Raw genomic sequence first — 16,730 nt, 5'->3', positions numbered from 1 at the left:
GTCACTCTTGTGTTGCAGGTGAAGCTGCAGGTGTACAGAGGATATTTCCGCACCATCGGCCTTACCTTCATCATGACCATCGTCTTCCTCAGTACCTTCCAGCAAGCCGCCTCGCTTGCGTACAACTATTGGCTTCGCCTCTGGGCCGACCAGCCACCCGTCAACGGAACCAGCAGCAAGCCGGCGCTCAAACTGGGCGTCTTCGCTGCTCTGGGCATCACTCAGGGTCAGAACTACCAACTTTGCTGATGAGTCTCACTGGAATCACATGATTCCACTGAACCAGTTTTTTTCCTTCCTTGATTGTGAAATATGTTTTTATTAATAAGCAAAATGTCCCGCACTTGGGGTGGGAATTGATAAGATTTTATCAATATCAATGCTATTTTCGATTCTGCTTATCAATCCAATTCCTTATCAATTCTCCTAACAATTCACAAGTAGGTTTTGAGGCGGGAAAAGTACTTATACACAGTCCACAGCACTAAAAGCAACTGATTTATTTTTTTCCTAAATGTTTGAACTAAATAACATATTTAGCTTAAGCGGTGATTTAACAGTGTCTGACCCTCATAACAATCAAAACAAAAATGCAAATATTGTTGCTTTAACTTATGAAATTAAACCAAATAGTTAAGCGCTCCTTTTCTTATAAATGATATAAAACAGAAAAATAGCCATGTATGCCTAGATAACATTTTGAAAATACTGTTACTGTAAACTTGTCAGAGTACACTGAATGAATATCAACTTTTTTTTATACAAACGTGAGTATATCTGCTCTTAAAGGGGGAACTGTGATCATCATTTTGTAAAATGTATGAAAAGGAAAATGTTTCTATGTTGCTCGGCTTAAATAATCAAAAACCGCACGCTGCTTACAGGGTGGCAGTGTGCCAAATGCAGGATATATTTAACGTGGATGTTACCGTCGTCGACGGAGATCACAGTGGAGCGAGCAGCTGCAACAGCAGCAACGTTAGCAGCACTAGCACAGACACTGTTGAACACTCCACACTCCTAGAATTTAATTCCATGCTGGGTCGACGTATCTGTCTGCATATTTGAGGTATTTGCACCTCAACTTGAGATGACAGCGTTGCACTGATTACACATGGCAGTGTTCTTGTCTCTTTTTCTGAAATAGAGCCATGCTTTTGATTGCTTCCTTCGCTCCATGTTTATTCCTGGCTGAAGGAGATGAGCATAGCTGTGCCCTGACTACCACGACGTGCCAGGAAATGCCTTGTATACATTTCTTTTGAAAGCACTCCATCATCTTTTAGTTAAATGATATATTTTTAGTTATGTCCCACAGTTTTCACTCAGTCCTGTTACCCCTTTTGGAGAAAATGGAACGTTCCTCAAGTCGCATTTTCAACAACAAGCTGCTTTATTTGACTCTTCGAAGGCCGTCTGAAAACAAAACCTGACTTCTCTCATTCACTCTTCTGTGTATTTGATGTTGCTCAGTCCTGTTACCTGATTTCTTTTAGATTTTACATGTTTATTTTAGAAAAACTATTTTCAACTTAATCACAGCATTGTGCTCTGTGATCACATGCTGTTATGATAGATCTTATGTGGCTACATTTTGTGTCATTTTATGAAAAAAATAACTGCAAAACTGTCTCCTATAAAAAGTTATAGAGAGTTTTTTTTTCTTCTAGGTAATTGAGTTAATAGTAGATAACATACATTTAATCTAATTTATAAGTTTTACCATTGAAATCTCTTAAATTGTTAACATAATATCTATTTTATTTTGCAGAGTTATATCCAGCCATTTGGCACTCATTCGGTAGAATCCATCATGAAACTTTATGGATCTGATCAGGAAGTTTAAACAGTTCAGTTTTCACTTCCTGCAAATCACCTCACATTTTTTTAAACCAAACCATCGTGTTTTGCAGATAATGTCAGAGTTTTCTTGTGAGCTGTTGCATCATTGTTGTTGTTTTGTTGAAGTGACTGCCACAGTGACCCAAGCTGTTCTGTTCTTTCAGGACTAAGCCAGTTGGGGGCGACGCTGGCCATCGCCCTGGGCGGTGTGGTGGCCTCTCGCCAGCTTCACGCCTCCCTGCTGCTCAGCGTCCTGCGCTCGCCCATCTCCTTCTTCGAGGTCACGCCCAGTGGGAACCTGCTCAACCGCTTCTCCCGCGACGTGGACGCCATCGACTGCATGGTCCCTGACGGCCTCAAGATGATGCTGAGCTACTTGTTCAAGCTGTTCGAGGTGTTGGTGATCCTGCTGCTGGCCACGCCCCTCGCCGGCCTCGTCATCCTGCCGCTGGTCTTCCTCTATGTCTTCATCCAGGTGACTTTTTTTTCTGAAGGTTCTCTATGGAGTCTGAATTTGCGAGCACACTGGTGCGCTTCCTTATTTACAACCAGTATTTCTGCTACCTCAGAGGAAACCTGAGCAACCTGAAATAAACTTGAGCATTTGGAGAAAATGTTCAATTACGCAAACAAATTCTGAGGATTTCCCAGGTACTACAACGTCTCAGCTACTAGTGTATAAAACTTGTGTGAGCTTTTTACGAGACAGATTTGGTCATTTAAGCAATACATCGGAGATGATGTCCTTAATTAACGTCTAATGAATTATCCTTGGCCTGAAGGAGAGGTCATCAGGTGGCCTCCAACCTTCATTGAGTGTTTCGAGCCTCAACCGCAACACTCTCTAGTTGGCGGGTCGGCAATGACTGGCCACGTCACTGCCCCTCTCCTCCATGCGTCGAAAATTCGCTAAGCGACTGAAGTTTGGGGCTCTTTCTGTCGCACCGAAGGAGAAACAATGGAGTTGAATCAAAAAAGAAAAAGAAAAAGAATAAAAGTATTTGGTTTCACCTAAAATTGTTCCTGAGAGAGGTGTTGCAGCCGTTAATTCAATTACTTTTGTATGCTGACTACCTTAGTTTATAGTGGACATGTGTTTTCTGCTTATTGCATTATACTATATTATTATCATTATTTGTTATTATTTGTTTTTTGTGTCTTGAGAGGGCGTGTTGTGTACGTCAGGTGGCTATATAGGTCAGGTGAATATATGTGGTCTTTTGACCACGTCATTTAAGTTCCTGTTGCCATAAAATATTTTCGTTTTCCTTCGGATGTTTTTTATCGGAGCAGATTTAAACCAAAGAATGAAAGATATGAATTTTTTTGGTGACCGAGAAGTTTTGTTTTACGTGTGTAAAACGAACCACCGCTTTCTACACCATGGCTTAAAAAAAATAAAAAAAATAAGAGGAGATGGGTGAGTTCACGACCATCCAGGAGCTTAAATTTGACCCAGTGAAATTTGGCCAGTACTTCAGAATGTCCTTTGGACAATTTGGAGGAGTGCTCTGTCAACTGGCTCCGCGTTTGCAGAGGGAGAGAACATTGTCGACGTGTTGATGTAACATCATCGACCATCCAACATCATTTTTGATTGGTCAGAAGTCCAGTATTCGCCTTTTTGCGTGCGAAAAATTCGACACAGGAGCGAAAAAAAATAACTGTCGCTTTTACGCTCCGCGAACATTCGCTGCCGGTGTGTACGGTGCCATTGACTTCAATAGGTTTTAAAATAGCGCAAATTATTCGCCTAGCAAATTCGCTCCCGGTGTGTAAGGACCTTCACACTGAAAGACATCAGGCGGCTCCTGTGTTGGCTGCATGTCACTTACGTGTGTGTATCTGCCCTTACGTGCAGTGGGGGGCAGGGGCTGCGCTGGTCTGATGGTGGTAGATGGTTTCCCCGATCTGCAGCATCTTCAGAAGTGGTTGAGTTTCCCACAGGTGTTGCAGCGCTTGTTGGAGGCTGGGCACTTGTTGCGCTCAGGTGCATGTTGGCCACCGCAGTTTGTGCATGGGTCGAATTGCACTGCGCACACCTCTGCTTCCTTCTTTAATTCTCTGTTGCCCTACTCCGACTGTTCGTGTAACATGCAGATCTCGATGGCTGAATTCAATGTCAGCTTCTTCTCGTTTAGGAGCTGTGCGCGGACGGCGCCATTGTGGATGCCACAGATCAGGTGGTCTCTCATCAGTTCGTCATGTCGTGCACCAAATTCACATTTCTTGGCCATTACCTTCAGTGTGGAAACATAACTCTGGATTGATTCATGTTGTTTACCGGCAGGCATAGTTGTTCAAACGTCTGTACAAGGACGTCCTCGCGATCCTCGTCCCGCTCGAAGTCAAACGCGTCGAATTTATTTAGCATCTCCGGGCTGGCAAGGTTGAGAAATGTGTAAGCCGTCACCTTTTTGCGAACGGTGTTGCTGTAAACATGCCATTCTTGCTTGAACTTCTCCCAATTGTGAGCGATATCCTCATTAAAAGCGAGCAGGTCGATACGGTGGAGTCCTTGTGCTCTTCTGACACCATGTAGATGTGCGTGATATAATGAGCAGTCTCTGTGTAGAACATATTACTCTTAATTGTAGCTTCGCTACAGGAAACACAACAAACTGTGGCAGATGTTGCATTTACGTACCCACCATTCCCCAGCGCCCCTGACGTCATTACGCAGTTGGCAGTAGGGTTGTGCATCGCTGGTCTGTGGTTGATACGATACGTATCTCTATACACTACCAACAGTTCGATACATTAAAGATATGATACGATTCGGATATTTACGATACGATATGATTCCCCCCCTAACCGGTTCACAATTAACAATAACAACACATAGTGAAATATTCTTTATGAAAAATGAATGAACTCAATCAAAATTAGTGCGCAATGCAACTACTCATTGGTGTGTGACTTTCAGTCCATACTGTATTATTCAACCGACATGTTCCACTCTAAGGTTTTTCTTTAGGAATATCAGTTGATCCACATGATCAGGGTGAAGCAAACTCCCATAAGTGCTGTAAGTTACAGCACAGCGCAGTAAGTTACAGCACTGCACCCCCTCCGAGTCCGGCGGTGGCCAGTGTTCTTTGTTGTTGGGCACTTTTGGCTGTAGAATCGTTCCACGACTAGCCGATGGTGTCATTCATGCCATACTTAAAGCGGCACACACCTCGAATCCTTGATTCTGAGCTCTATAACAGGGGTCTATCTAAGAAAGCTGCGTGCACACACTTATCCAGGAAAGGTTTCACCTGGCTTGATGAATCCGTGTGTGCTATTCCTGGATGTGTTTTTGTGCAACCGATTAAGCCTGGACGCACGTGTTGTGGATTGGTTGAAAAACGGAATCCTGCTGTCGTGCAACGGGGCCCTGGCCTCCGAATCAGACAGTCACACCACAGAACCAGCTCAGTGGTCTAGTGGTAGAATGTCCACCCTGAGGCTGGTAGGTTGTGGATTCAATCCCTGGCCGGGTCATACCAAAGATGTAGAAATGGTACCCATTGCCTCCCTGCTTGGCACTCAGTATTCGGGGTTGGACAAAGCGGCTGGCCAGTGTCCCGTTGACCACAACAAAGTTTTTTTTTTAAAAATTACGAAATGAAGCAACTGAGCGCTAAAGCAACATGCAAACAATGCAGCCGTGTACCCACCCGCAACGAACACAGCAGAGCAACCAGAAGGCCGGGAAAACGGAAGCAGCCTTCGGATCCGGAAGCAAGAGGACGAGGGAGGGGCGAAGCCTACTTTTATGCCCTTGTCCTCTGCATTGATAGGCTAATGAGCAGAGAAGGAGAGCTCTTCAGCGACAGTGGTACTGTCACACTAAGATTGGAGTAATATGTTGCCTCCCTTTAGTTCCGGTTAAAAATCGTGTCGCAGAGTTTTGGATTAACTGTAATGTCCTAAGGGATGAATTTGGGCATCCTGCTAGTACCGAGTTACAGTAATCTAGCCTAGACGTAACAAAAGCATGGATTATTTTTCTGCGTCTTTGAAGGACAAAAAACTTTGAATTTTGGCAATGTTTCTTAAGTGGAAGAAAGCTGACCTCCCTACATTCTGTACATGAGAATTAAAGGTCAGGTCCTGATCAAAAGTGACTCCAAGCTTCCTCACAGTAGAACTGGGTGTAGAACCACATTTACTCACACACACGTTCACCTGCACTCACCGTCAGTCCTGTGCGGAAGCACACGCTGCTGCAGGGACGGACTTAAAGGGCGCGGGACAATGGCGGCACAGTCCATGGTGGTCAGGGGTGTTAGTTTTTGTCTGTCATATCAATTCATAAATTATTGTATATTTTATAAGGGTTTATTTTATTTGGGTATAATTTTCTGGGAATTTAAAGAGGTGTTTGTATTTTTTATTTAACAGTGTATTTGTGGCGTAATGTCAGTGGTGAACAATTATGGGATTCTGGTGTCTCCTCAGTGGTACAAAATGAAAAGCCTTTGTTTCTGGCACTCAAGCCGCATTGGTCCCCCACAGCACCTTAACGTTGACTATTCATATCCCGATGGACATGTCGTTTCATTATCAATCATACAATAGAGCAGAAAATATCAGCTCAATTATGTGACTTATTTTTTTTTACTTTCTTTTTTCTTTTCTATTTAAAAGGTTAAATCAAAGGCTGTACTCATCCGTATTCTAATAATAGGCCTTGTTTTTTATTTATATGGTTTGAAATAGCTGGCAAAGCAGGAAAATGTTCAAAGCTGAAAAGAAATGTTGCTGTTACATGTATGGAAAAGTAAACGTGAATTCAAAGAAGATAATGGTATTTATTTTTTCTTTTTTGTTGCGATTTTTCTTTGATGTATAGAGTCTGGGTCTTGTCTTGATCTCGATACTCCATAGTCTAGATAATATCTAAACATTATCTAGCTTTGTGCAGTCTTGACTATAACACCACTGAATAATGACAAAATCTCCTCCTTTACTGACAGAATCCTCCTGGTAAAATGATGCAAGGTAGTTAAAGAGATTACAGAGGTTTTTTGTGCTCCGAGTCCGCAGTTGTCTCACTTTTACAAAAGAACCAACAAAGTCAACATTCTCCTGTGGTTTTTCCCAGAGGTTCTACGTGGCCACTTCGTGTCAGCTGCGGCGGTTGGAGGCCGTCAGTCGCTCGCCCATCTACAGCCACCTGGGCGAGTCGGTGCAGGGTGCCGGCGTGGTGCGGGCCTTCGGCGAGCAGCAGCGCTTCATCCTCCAGGCTGACCGTCTGATCGACCTCAACCAGGAGGCCTACTTCCCTCGCTTCGTGGCCACCAGGTTCCTTTAAGACTCTTTGGTTCCATCTGGTTTCAGCTCAGACACTTGAAGTCAAAACTTTGTCATGTTGGCAGCACTAATGTTTCAGTGTCAGCGACGAGCGCCGATCCTGTGCCGCTTCGGTGGAGAAAAAAGGATAGAGCAGCCAACCGGCCAATCAGAAGCGCCACTTGTGAACGAGTTCTGTGAACTATCAACCAATCAGCTGCTTAATATTTTGGGACAAATGTGAAGTGAGCAAAGTGCGTTTCTGCTTGGTGCACATCGTTGAGAACATTAGTAAAGTTTTTTTTATCAAATGGCAGTTCTCTCACAGTTTAACCTGGTTCAAGGGTTGCCAGGTCAGCGAGCGCTAGCAAATGTTAATGAACGTCAGCGAAGATTAGTGAATGGCAGTTCTCTCACCGTTTAACCTGGTTCAGTGATGCAAGGTTTCCATGGAAACCAGGAAGCAAGACTGAATCTGGCAAAAGTGGCTGCCACTCTTTTCATCACCTTTGACGGCAGCAGGAAAATAATTCATTCATTAAAACTGATTTTTTAAAAAAAATGGGCTGTGGCTGTAATTTTGAAAAATAATAGTTTGCAACATTCATTCATTTTCAATACCTGCTTCTTCCCTGGTTCAGGGTCACGGAGCTCTGCTGGAGCCTCTCCCAGCTGTCATCGCAGGGCCACATAGAAACAAACAACCATTCACACTCACATGCACACCTACGAACAATTTAGAATGTTCAATTGACCTCACATGCATGTTTTTGGAGTGTGGGAGGAAGAACCCAGAGAGAACCCACGCAGACACAGGGAGAACATGCAAACTCCACACAGAAAGGTCCCAGGCCCGAAATCGAACCCACAACCTTCTTGCTGTGAGGCGGCAGCGCTAACCACTACGACACCGTTAGTTCACATATGGCAAAAAAATGTGTTGGTGTTGTAATGTAGTGCTAGGTCAAAGGTCAAAGTGTCTCTGACTTCTCTGACAGGTGGCTGGCTGTCAACATGGAGTTCCTGGGCAACGTGCTGGTTTTGGCTGCAGCCGTCTTCTCTGTGCAGAGTCGACATCAACTCAGTCCTGGACTGGTGGGACTGGCAGTGTCGCACTCTTTACAGGTCCAGTTGACCTTTGACCTTCCAGCAGTTTGAGCTGCTTCTGAGACACATGAAGGAAATATCCACTGCAGTGTAACGTTCAAGTGAAAAAAAAAAAAAACCCACACAGTTCTAAATGGAAACAAAGTTCCAAACTTTGTGTCCACTAAAAATGAAAATATTTTTTCAGTCAGTTTATTTGGCTGCAGTCAGTCTTGTTCATCTTATTCTATACTAAAATATCTCAACACCTAACACTTAGTATGTGTGTGTGTGTGCTTGTGAGGGTGGGTGTGTGGTGCCAGAAATAATATTGATAAGACCAGAAAAACAAAGTTTGGAATGTTTGTGTTTCCATCCAAAACTCTGCAGTTAATTACAATAACATGCCAAGTGTTTTAGAAAGAAGCAGAGGCTATTTCTTAAGACCCTCTAACTGTTTCCATTCACTTGCAGATGACAGGAATCCTGAGTTGGATCGTTCGGTCCTGGACTGACGTGGAGAACAACATTGTGTCGGTGGAGAGAGTCAAAGAATATGACAACACAGCGAAAGAAGTGAGAAACACTCATTGTAGTTTACCAACAATGCATTCACTGGACTAAAAAAAAAAAAAAAAAAAATAGACACCATATCTCGTAATTATGATCTCATACTTATTTGATTAGGATCTCGTAATTAGAGATAAAGGGTCTCACAATGCACTTGCGTAACTGCAAGGTTTTTACATACTAATATTGATAGCATCCTCCGTTTTAAATTTCCCAATCTCATAATTATGAGATAAAATAAAGAAAAAGGAAACGTCGTTGTAAATCCTTTCTTATCATTGGGCAATGATGGCACTATCGCAGTTAATCTTCTTTAATTTACCTTCTTGGTTTGAGACACGAGGAGACACTTGCATTTCTTAAAACTGAGAATGGTATTAATCAAAGTATGTCTGAGCAAGACTGTGCAGGTACGGAAGCACATTGCGAGATCCTCATCTCATAGGGCCAGTTGTTAAAAGGTAATCAGATTGGACTGTTCAAAAGGGAAAGAAGGATACTGAAATCGGATTACATTATGTAATCCAATCCTAATTTTAATCTGGAACCTTCAATTTGTGTTGTTCAAAACATTTTGGTAGAATCTGGATAACTTTGATCCAAAAAAACAGGATTATCCTGATGCCAACAGGGAGGAGGATTTCAAGGTGGATTTCAGAAAGAAAATGTACCAAAACTCGTACCTTGTACCAAAAAAAATGTCAAATAATCAATTTCTATAATTTTGTGTATATACTTTTATTTATATTTTGCACTTGATTTGTTCAACTGTTCCAGTGATGAAGTAGATAAAGCAGACATTGGCTACCAATTAAGCCTTTCACGATAGTAAAGTAAAAATAAAATGAAAATGATCTTGTCCCCATGAAATAAACCCCCAGAGTTGACTGACAAAAATTATATATGCAATATTTCTGTCCTTCATCACTGTATACTAATTAAGAAGAAAAAAACAAAAAACAATCGTCCGAGATGAACCTGTTAAAAATGATTTTTTTTTAACAATTGCATCCCTTACTACATGTGCAGTCAGAATGCCAGAGGTGGGTCTGGTTCAGGTACATCATTAACACATCATTAACATCCTGGTCTCTCCTACTCGGATGAAGAACCCTGAACATTCTATATTTTGTTTACTATTGGACATTTAGCCTTTTTTTTGTCATTTTCAAATATCCACAATGCATTTATTTATGTATATTTGTTATATGCTGTGGCTCAGATTAGTGGTCATAAAAAAAATCATAAATAGAAGTGGATGTTCACGTTATTTTGGTGTTTTGTCTCAAAATAAAAAACACTTAAAGTGAGCCCATGCTGGCTCTACTACCTGATGTTCTTTACACTGCAGGTATCCCACACTGAGATATGTTGTCCCATTAAAGCACTGGTAATCTGGGTTTGATCATTTTGAAAACTGTATCTGGATCAGCGTGATCCAATCCAATCTTGGTTTGAAAAACTGGCCTGAAAGAAAGACAGATTACCTGACCCTGGATAGCAAAAAATGTGATTTCCAAATGTGGATCATTTTGATCCAGATTACATTTTTTGAACAATTGGCCCATAATTACATCATCTTTTCATGTAATTATGAGATCCTGATTTGGGAATTACGAGATAAGATGCCTATTTTTTTTTTCTTCATTAATCCAATGAATGCAATGCACTTCAGTAGTGGGCTGTCAGACAAACTAGATCCACTCCAGTTTGCTTAAGCAAAACGAGGCACTGAGGATGCAAGTCTCATGCTTCTTGACACAATCACCACAAAACTGGACTCTACACAACCATAGGCTCGGATTTTATTTATGGACTTCTCATCTGCTTTTAACACTGTCAACACCAACGCGCTGCTGCACTAGCTCTCTGATCTCCAGGTACACCCTGCATTGGTTTTTATGGATAAAGGATTTTTTAAAAGACAGGCAACAGCATGTGCTTTTAAATGGTTTTAAATCTGGAACGATGGTCTGTAAGACAGGGTTGCCCCAGGGGTGTGTTTTGTCTCCCATTTTCTTCTCTGCGTACACCAACAACATCTCCTGCAGCAAAGAAGGAATGACTATTTTAAAATATACAGACGACGTGGCCCTGGTAGCCCATCTGACTGACTCCCAGTCAATGCTTCGATATCAGCAGGAAGTCCAAGCCCTGGTCAGAACCTTTGCTGAAAGGTCATTAGAGCTTAACATCTCCAAAACCAAGGAGCTGTGCTGTCGCTCTAGAGACAAAATCCACAGTACCTGTTGCAGCCACTCAGGATCCACGGCCAGCTGGTGGAGCAGGTAGAGAGTTTTAAATATCTGGGGACAGATATTGACACTTGTCTGTGACACAGATGCTGTCTACAAAAAGGCACAGCAGCATCTCCACCTGCTCAGAGAACTGAGGACTTTTAACGTCAGCAAAGATATTTTAGCTCTTGTTTTTCAATCACTTATGGAATCCACTTTCACCTTTAATAATTAATCCTGGTTCAACTTCCTCACCACCTCCGCCAAAACAAAACTCTCACGCATCATAAAGCTGGCCAGCATAATAACTAGAACATCCCAACTTCCTCTGACAGAACTTTACAGGCTATCAGTGGTGAGGAAAGCCACCCTCATCACGGAGGACCCCTCGCAGCCCCTGTACCACTCCTTTATGCTGCTGCCATCAGGCAAACGATACAGAACCCCACTGGCCCGAAAAAACAACAAACAAAAAACAATCATTCATCCCATCTGCAATAACTGTTCTGAATAGCAAAAAATTATCTACGCTCTTTATTATTTTTATCTGTGTGAATGTGATTGAGTGTTTTGTTTTGTTTTTTACTGAAAACAGACAAAGTTCTATCTATCTATCTATCTATCTAGGAGTTTGTTGACCAGAGAAAATAAAGAGTTGATTTTCTTCACTGCCTGAATTGCTGCAGCTAGTTATATGCTGTTAGCGCCTGTTTGTTGCTCTTAGCTGCTGTTTGTTGTTGTTAGCTGTGGTTCTTTGCTGTTTTCTGCTGTTAGCTGCGACCAGTAACTAGGTTAGAGTTGCCAACCGTCCCTTAAAATACAGAATTGTCTCGTATTCGACAATGAAATGTGTCCCCTTTTGAATTGATATGGAACAGGGTTTGTCTCATATTTCTGAGTTGTCTTTGAACATAAATGTATTATTCATTCATAAATATATAATTCATCGCACAACCCATTCACAACAACTGCGTGCTGGCTGCGTAGCTTGGCTAAAAATTAGGATCGCTTGTTCTTTTCAGCAGCAAAAGAAAATGGCTGAGGCTCTTGAACACTCAACAGCTACTCAGTGCTAGAAGTACAAGAAGTGAGAGGAAATACACCTGAAAAAGGAAGTAACACTGTGAAAAAAGAGCGCCGTTAACCTAGGTCTACTGTTCCACAGAGAATAAAGAAAACTGTGTTGAACTAATGACTTGCTCATGGGTAGAGAGATGTGGATAAGAGATGGATGTGGCAATGGGAAGGCAGAGTGTTTTACAGTTAAATTTGAATTATTTGCACACCCAGAATCTTAGGGTTGTACATTTATGAAGAAACAGGACACATAAAGGACTTTTTTACATGAAGCCATGTGTGGTGGCACAATGAGCATCACTTATTATTTTTATTTCCTTTTTTTATTTTAATTCCTTTGCAAATCCCATCCATCCTGCACTTTGATTGATGTGTAAAAATATGTTCAATTAAAAGATTTCAATACAATTTAAACATTCAACTTATTTCTAATGTCTATTGGTAACAAAGCAGTTCAAACTATGTGAACCGTATGTTTTTTTGAATCCCTATCTTAAGTTATAGTTTACCACTGCTGGTGAGCCACTGGCCTGTGATGGTCAAGGCCCCGAGCACTGCGCAAGGCGTCCTTTATTTTTCTGAATGAAAGTTGACAACACTACTGGGAAGAACTAAGCAGTGGAAGCGTCCTCGTCAGTTCTCTTGAATGCTCTTCTGTGTTTGTGCAGGCACCCTGGAGAGTCGAAGCCTCAGCGCTGCCTCCAGCGTGGCCCTGCACTGGAACCATCAGCTTCCAGGACTTTGGGCTAAGGTACCATAAAGCTTTGACCTGGGCACTTCGAGACGTCTGCATTGACATCCAGAACGGAGAGAAGGTTAGCAGCGGAAAACTCAAAGCATGATATGAATTTGTGTTGTTTTTTGTTTTGTTCTAATTTAGAATGTGTGTTTATGTGTGCATATGTTTATGTTATTTATGACCAACTCACTGACTTGTAGGTTGGGATTGTGGGAAGAACTGGCGCTGGGAAGTCGTCTCTGGCTTTGGGAATATTTCGGATTGTGGAGGCAGCGGAAGGAAAGATTCTTATTGACAGTGTTGACATTGTTGGTGTTGGACTTCACGATCTTCGCTCCAGGCTCACCATCATCCCCCAGGTCAGTGGCAACCTCATAAAGGGCCTTACACACTGGGCAATAGGGGAAACAACGCAAATAAGTGACACAAATTCATCACTGGCAAATTTTTCCTGTGCACGCCTACCGTGACTATGCATATAAAATTCGCTGAGTGTATAAAGTTTGGGGCTCTTTCTTTTGCATTGAATAAGAAACAGCAGAGTCGACTACAACCTCAACTGATAATGTTGTGGTGATGGTTGAATTAAAAAAAAAATGGATAAGAATAGAAGTGGGTACACCCAATATTGTTCTGGAGAGAGGTCTTGCAGCAGTTAAGTTAAAGTCATAACCTTCGTATCCCAAGCTCCTTATAGTGGACATGTGTATTCTGCTAATTGTATTGCTAAGAAATGTTTCTGTCGGCGCAATCCAAAATGGCGACACTCAGGCAACAGTAAATAACTAACTTTTGGATGATTCCTTTCTTGCCAGCCCAATTGAGTTAGATATACTTCATAATCAATACCTGCCAAGAAGCCTGGAGGTCGAGGAGAACGTGGAGGATCTTGAAAAATATTTAGATATTGTGAATTATTAGTTTTGATGCAGGCTTACACCTTTCTGGCCTTTGTCCTCGGTTAGAAGAACAGCAGCTACTTGCAATGGTTTATCCGTTTTATTGAACTCCACTCATAACTTGCAGGACAGGTTGACAAATGTGTGGTTTCCTTGTAACATACAGAAAATGAAACATGAATATGTTAATATATAATAAGAGCAACAAATGAGAATACAATTACGAAACAGATATTTAGCGTGCATTTATACAAATAATAAAGTGCGTCACAACGTCTTCGAACAGTACTCGATAATGACCACATGGGGAGGGGGGCATCGCTCCACCTCATTACATAGTATAAACTTCGATTAACAGTCAAAAAAAAATCTGCCCTTAGTTGATCTAAAGAACTTTTGCTCCCGTACTTCTTGCTCAAGACATCTAGGGGTAGATCCTCAAAGAAGGGCGCGCAGAGCTAAAATGCGGCGCATTTTGCGGCGAGATTGCGGCCGCAATCTGCGTCACAGATGCGGGGATCCACAAAGGTTTTTGCGCTAATGACACGCAGGCGCAAACACGCCCACAAATGTGGCACCTGAAACAGGTGTGATTGTTCAGGTCTGGCAACCTGAGAGCAGTTTGCGCCAAAGGTTGTTGGTGAGTGCGTGTGTTTGACAGTGGAACTCTGCTAGGATAAACGCGCTCCTGTGCGCGCCTGGCATTACGATGCCTCCTCCGTCTACCAAGACTGCTGCCATAATGAAAGAAAGTCAAGACGCGTTAGTCACCAACACCTGAGTACCATTTGTATTTTTCATAGTCTATCTAAAATATTGGCATATGTACTGTAGTCTATGCCGATCTATATATAAGATTTGTGGAGCCATATATATATTTCAGGCTTTTCAGAGAGGAAAGTTTCACTCAGAAGCAGGAAACACTTTGACAGACAGAAGCTGCGCCTGGTTTTGGCTGGCGGTGTTTGCGTCTGTCAAACTGCGCGCGGACACGAGCGCAAACTCTTTCTGGATCTGCCGCTGTTTGAATGAGGCATATTTGCATAGAAGGGGGGGTGTCATTTTGCACGTAATGACTCATTTAAATACATTCAAATGAATCTGGCACAACCCTGCCGCTACTTGCGCCTCCGCGCATTTTGCGCCGATTTTCACATTTGCATCTACCCCCCAGTGTGTCGATCCTCTGACGCCAGTAACATGATCTGCCTGCGAGCTTTGCCATCCAAAGTGCTTAATATAAAATCTGCTTGCTGTTGTACATTCAGATTTTGTGCTCGCAAGAATGCCTCAACCTGAGCCCGACATCCTTCATAAGTATTCCCCCCACCCTCTCCACAAAGACACCCATGAAGCACCCATAAACCACAGAAACATGGCGGTATATGCAGAGTGGCGAATGGGCTCATTTTGGTGGGGAAGCTATCTCTGTTGGCTTATGCCTGCCTCTGGGCGCTCCTTACTCATGATATCTGACAAGGTCTGTTGGTCTATTGGGGATCCTGCCAGCAACGGCAAACGTTTGTATGTCATGACAAGCAGGTGCTTTAATCCCCAATAGACCACGAGACAGAATCTGTAACAATATTTTTATTCGAAGTCACCAAGTGCGCACAACTAAGTAAGCTAAAGGGATGTTAAGACCAGGAAGATATGACAGAGGAGAAGACTCCGATAAACAGAGCGAGCTGTCTAAACGATATTATAAATAATAATAAAACATTATTTGTACAGCGCTAAATCACAACCAAAGGCGCCTCAAAGCGCAAAACCGGGCCCCCGGGGCAAGCAAGATGTGACAGTGGCTGGGAAAAACTCCCCTGTGGGAAGAAACCTAGGGCAGAACCAGACTCCAGAGGGCCATCATCTGCCTATGAGTAGTTGGGGTGAAATACAATAATGGCGAGACAGAAAGAGAGAAAGCCAGGGTGGCAGACAGGACAGAGTGAAAAACAGATACGCCAACCAGGCATTCACAAAATGGACAAGACTCCTGTCCATGTGGAATGTAATTGTCCATGCTTTGGAAGGCAAGAGCCTAGCTCGATGAACAATCTGCCGATAGGACAAGTCCAGGTCCTAGGCGTGGTGGTCATCACCTGCCGGGGACACAGAGACTGCGGCAGTATCATGCATATTAAGCATACTGTACAAAGCATAATGAGAGCTAGTTTGGACAGAGTAGATGGAGTCAAAGATTGATTGGGTGAGGAGAGTGATAGAAGCTCTGCCTGCACAGAGCAACGAAACAAACACATCAATAGATCACTGCAAGTCATTAACTACAACCCGACACTTCTAAATATGAAAAAATAAATAAAAACACACCTCAGACAAAAAATCAATAACAAAAGACACCGCAGTCGCATGCACTAATATGGGTCCTTCTTCCCCAATTAGTATATGGAAATAAACTAAAATACGTATCAAAATAACCACACAGTTAAGGATAAACCTGTTAAATAAATCTATGTATATATGCAAGTATATATGTAAAAAAAAAAATAACTAAAAGGGGGGGGGGGGGCGTGATCGCCGATCTGCACGGTCAGCCTGACACCCAATGCGTGGCGCACAAAGACAATATAGATCTTCCCTTTACCCGTGCGGCCGGGTCTTTTTCCCAGAATTGTTCTTTTTCACCACCTGTCCCAGGAAAAATAAAATCTCTCCCGGGTCACAATTTGTCCTGTTTTTTAGGGAAAATTACAAAACCTCATTTGATTTCCGTCTGTGGTCTAGGCTGCTTTCCTGCACATGCTGCCACCAGAGGCGGTGCTCGGGTCTCTTGGGGCTCCAAGCAAGAAGTTACCTTGGGGCCCCACCTTACCAGTGCATGCTGAAACCAAACACAACCAAACGCACAATTTCTACATATATATACACATATAAATTTCCACAGTCCCAAAAAACATGCATGTGAGGTCAATTGAACACTCTAAATTGTCCATAGGTGTGCATGTGAGTGTGAATGGTTCTTTGTCTCTGTGTGGCCCT

The 16,730-nt window shown here is 42.5% G+C and overlaps 1 protein-coding gene across 1 annotated transcript in view; it reads left to right on the top strand.

The window, feature by feature from the left end:
- Nucleotides 1–16,730, top strand: part of LOC142889672 (multidrug resistance-associated protein 1-like) — a 38,710-nt gene that overhangs the window by 18,356 nt on the left and 3,624 nt on the right. Inside the window, exons 21-27 of the mRNA XM_076028468.1 lie at nt 19–226; nt 2,007–2,317; nt 6,938–7,137; nt 8,124–8,250; nt 8,686–8,787; nt 12,764–12,910; nt 13,035–13,193. Of these exons, the coding sequence (XP_075884583.1) occupies nt 19–226; nt 2,007–2,317; nt 6,938–7,137; nt 8,124–8,250; nt 8,686–8,787; nt 12,764–12,910; nt 13,035–13,193 (1,254 nt within the window). The remainder of the gene's footprint in view (nt 1–18; nt 227–2,006; nt 2,318–6,937; nt 7,138–8,123; nt 8,251–8,685; nt 8,788–12,763; nt 12,911–13,034; nt 13,194–16,730) is intronic.

Source organism: Nelusetta ayraudi, unplaced genomic scaffold (assembly GCF_046127955.1).
Source record: "Nelusetta ayraudi isolate G7.1 ecotype Tasmania unplaced genomic scaffold, CSIRO-AGI_Nayr_v1 ptg000023l, whole genome shotgun sequence".
NCBI classification, from domain to species: domain Eukaryota; kingdom Metazoa; phylum Chordata; class Actinopteri; order Tetraodontiformes; family Monacanthidae; genus Nelusetta; species Nelusetta ayraudi.
This window is presented reverse-complemented; position numbering and strand designations above follow the sequence as displayed.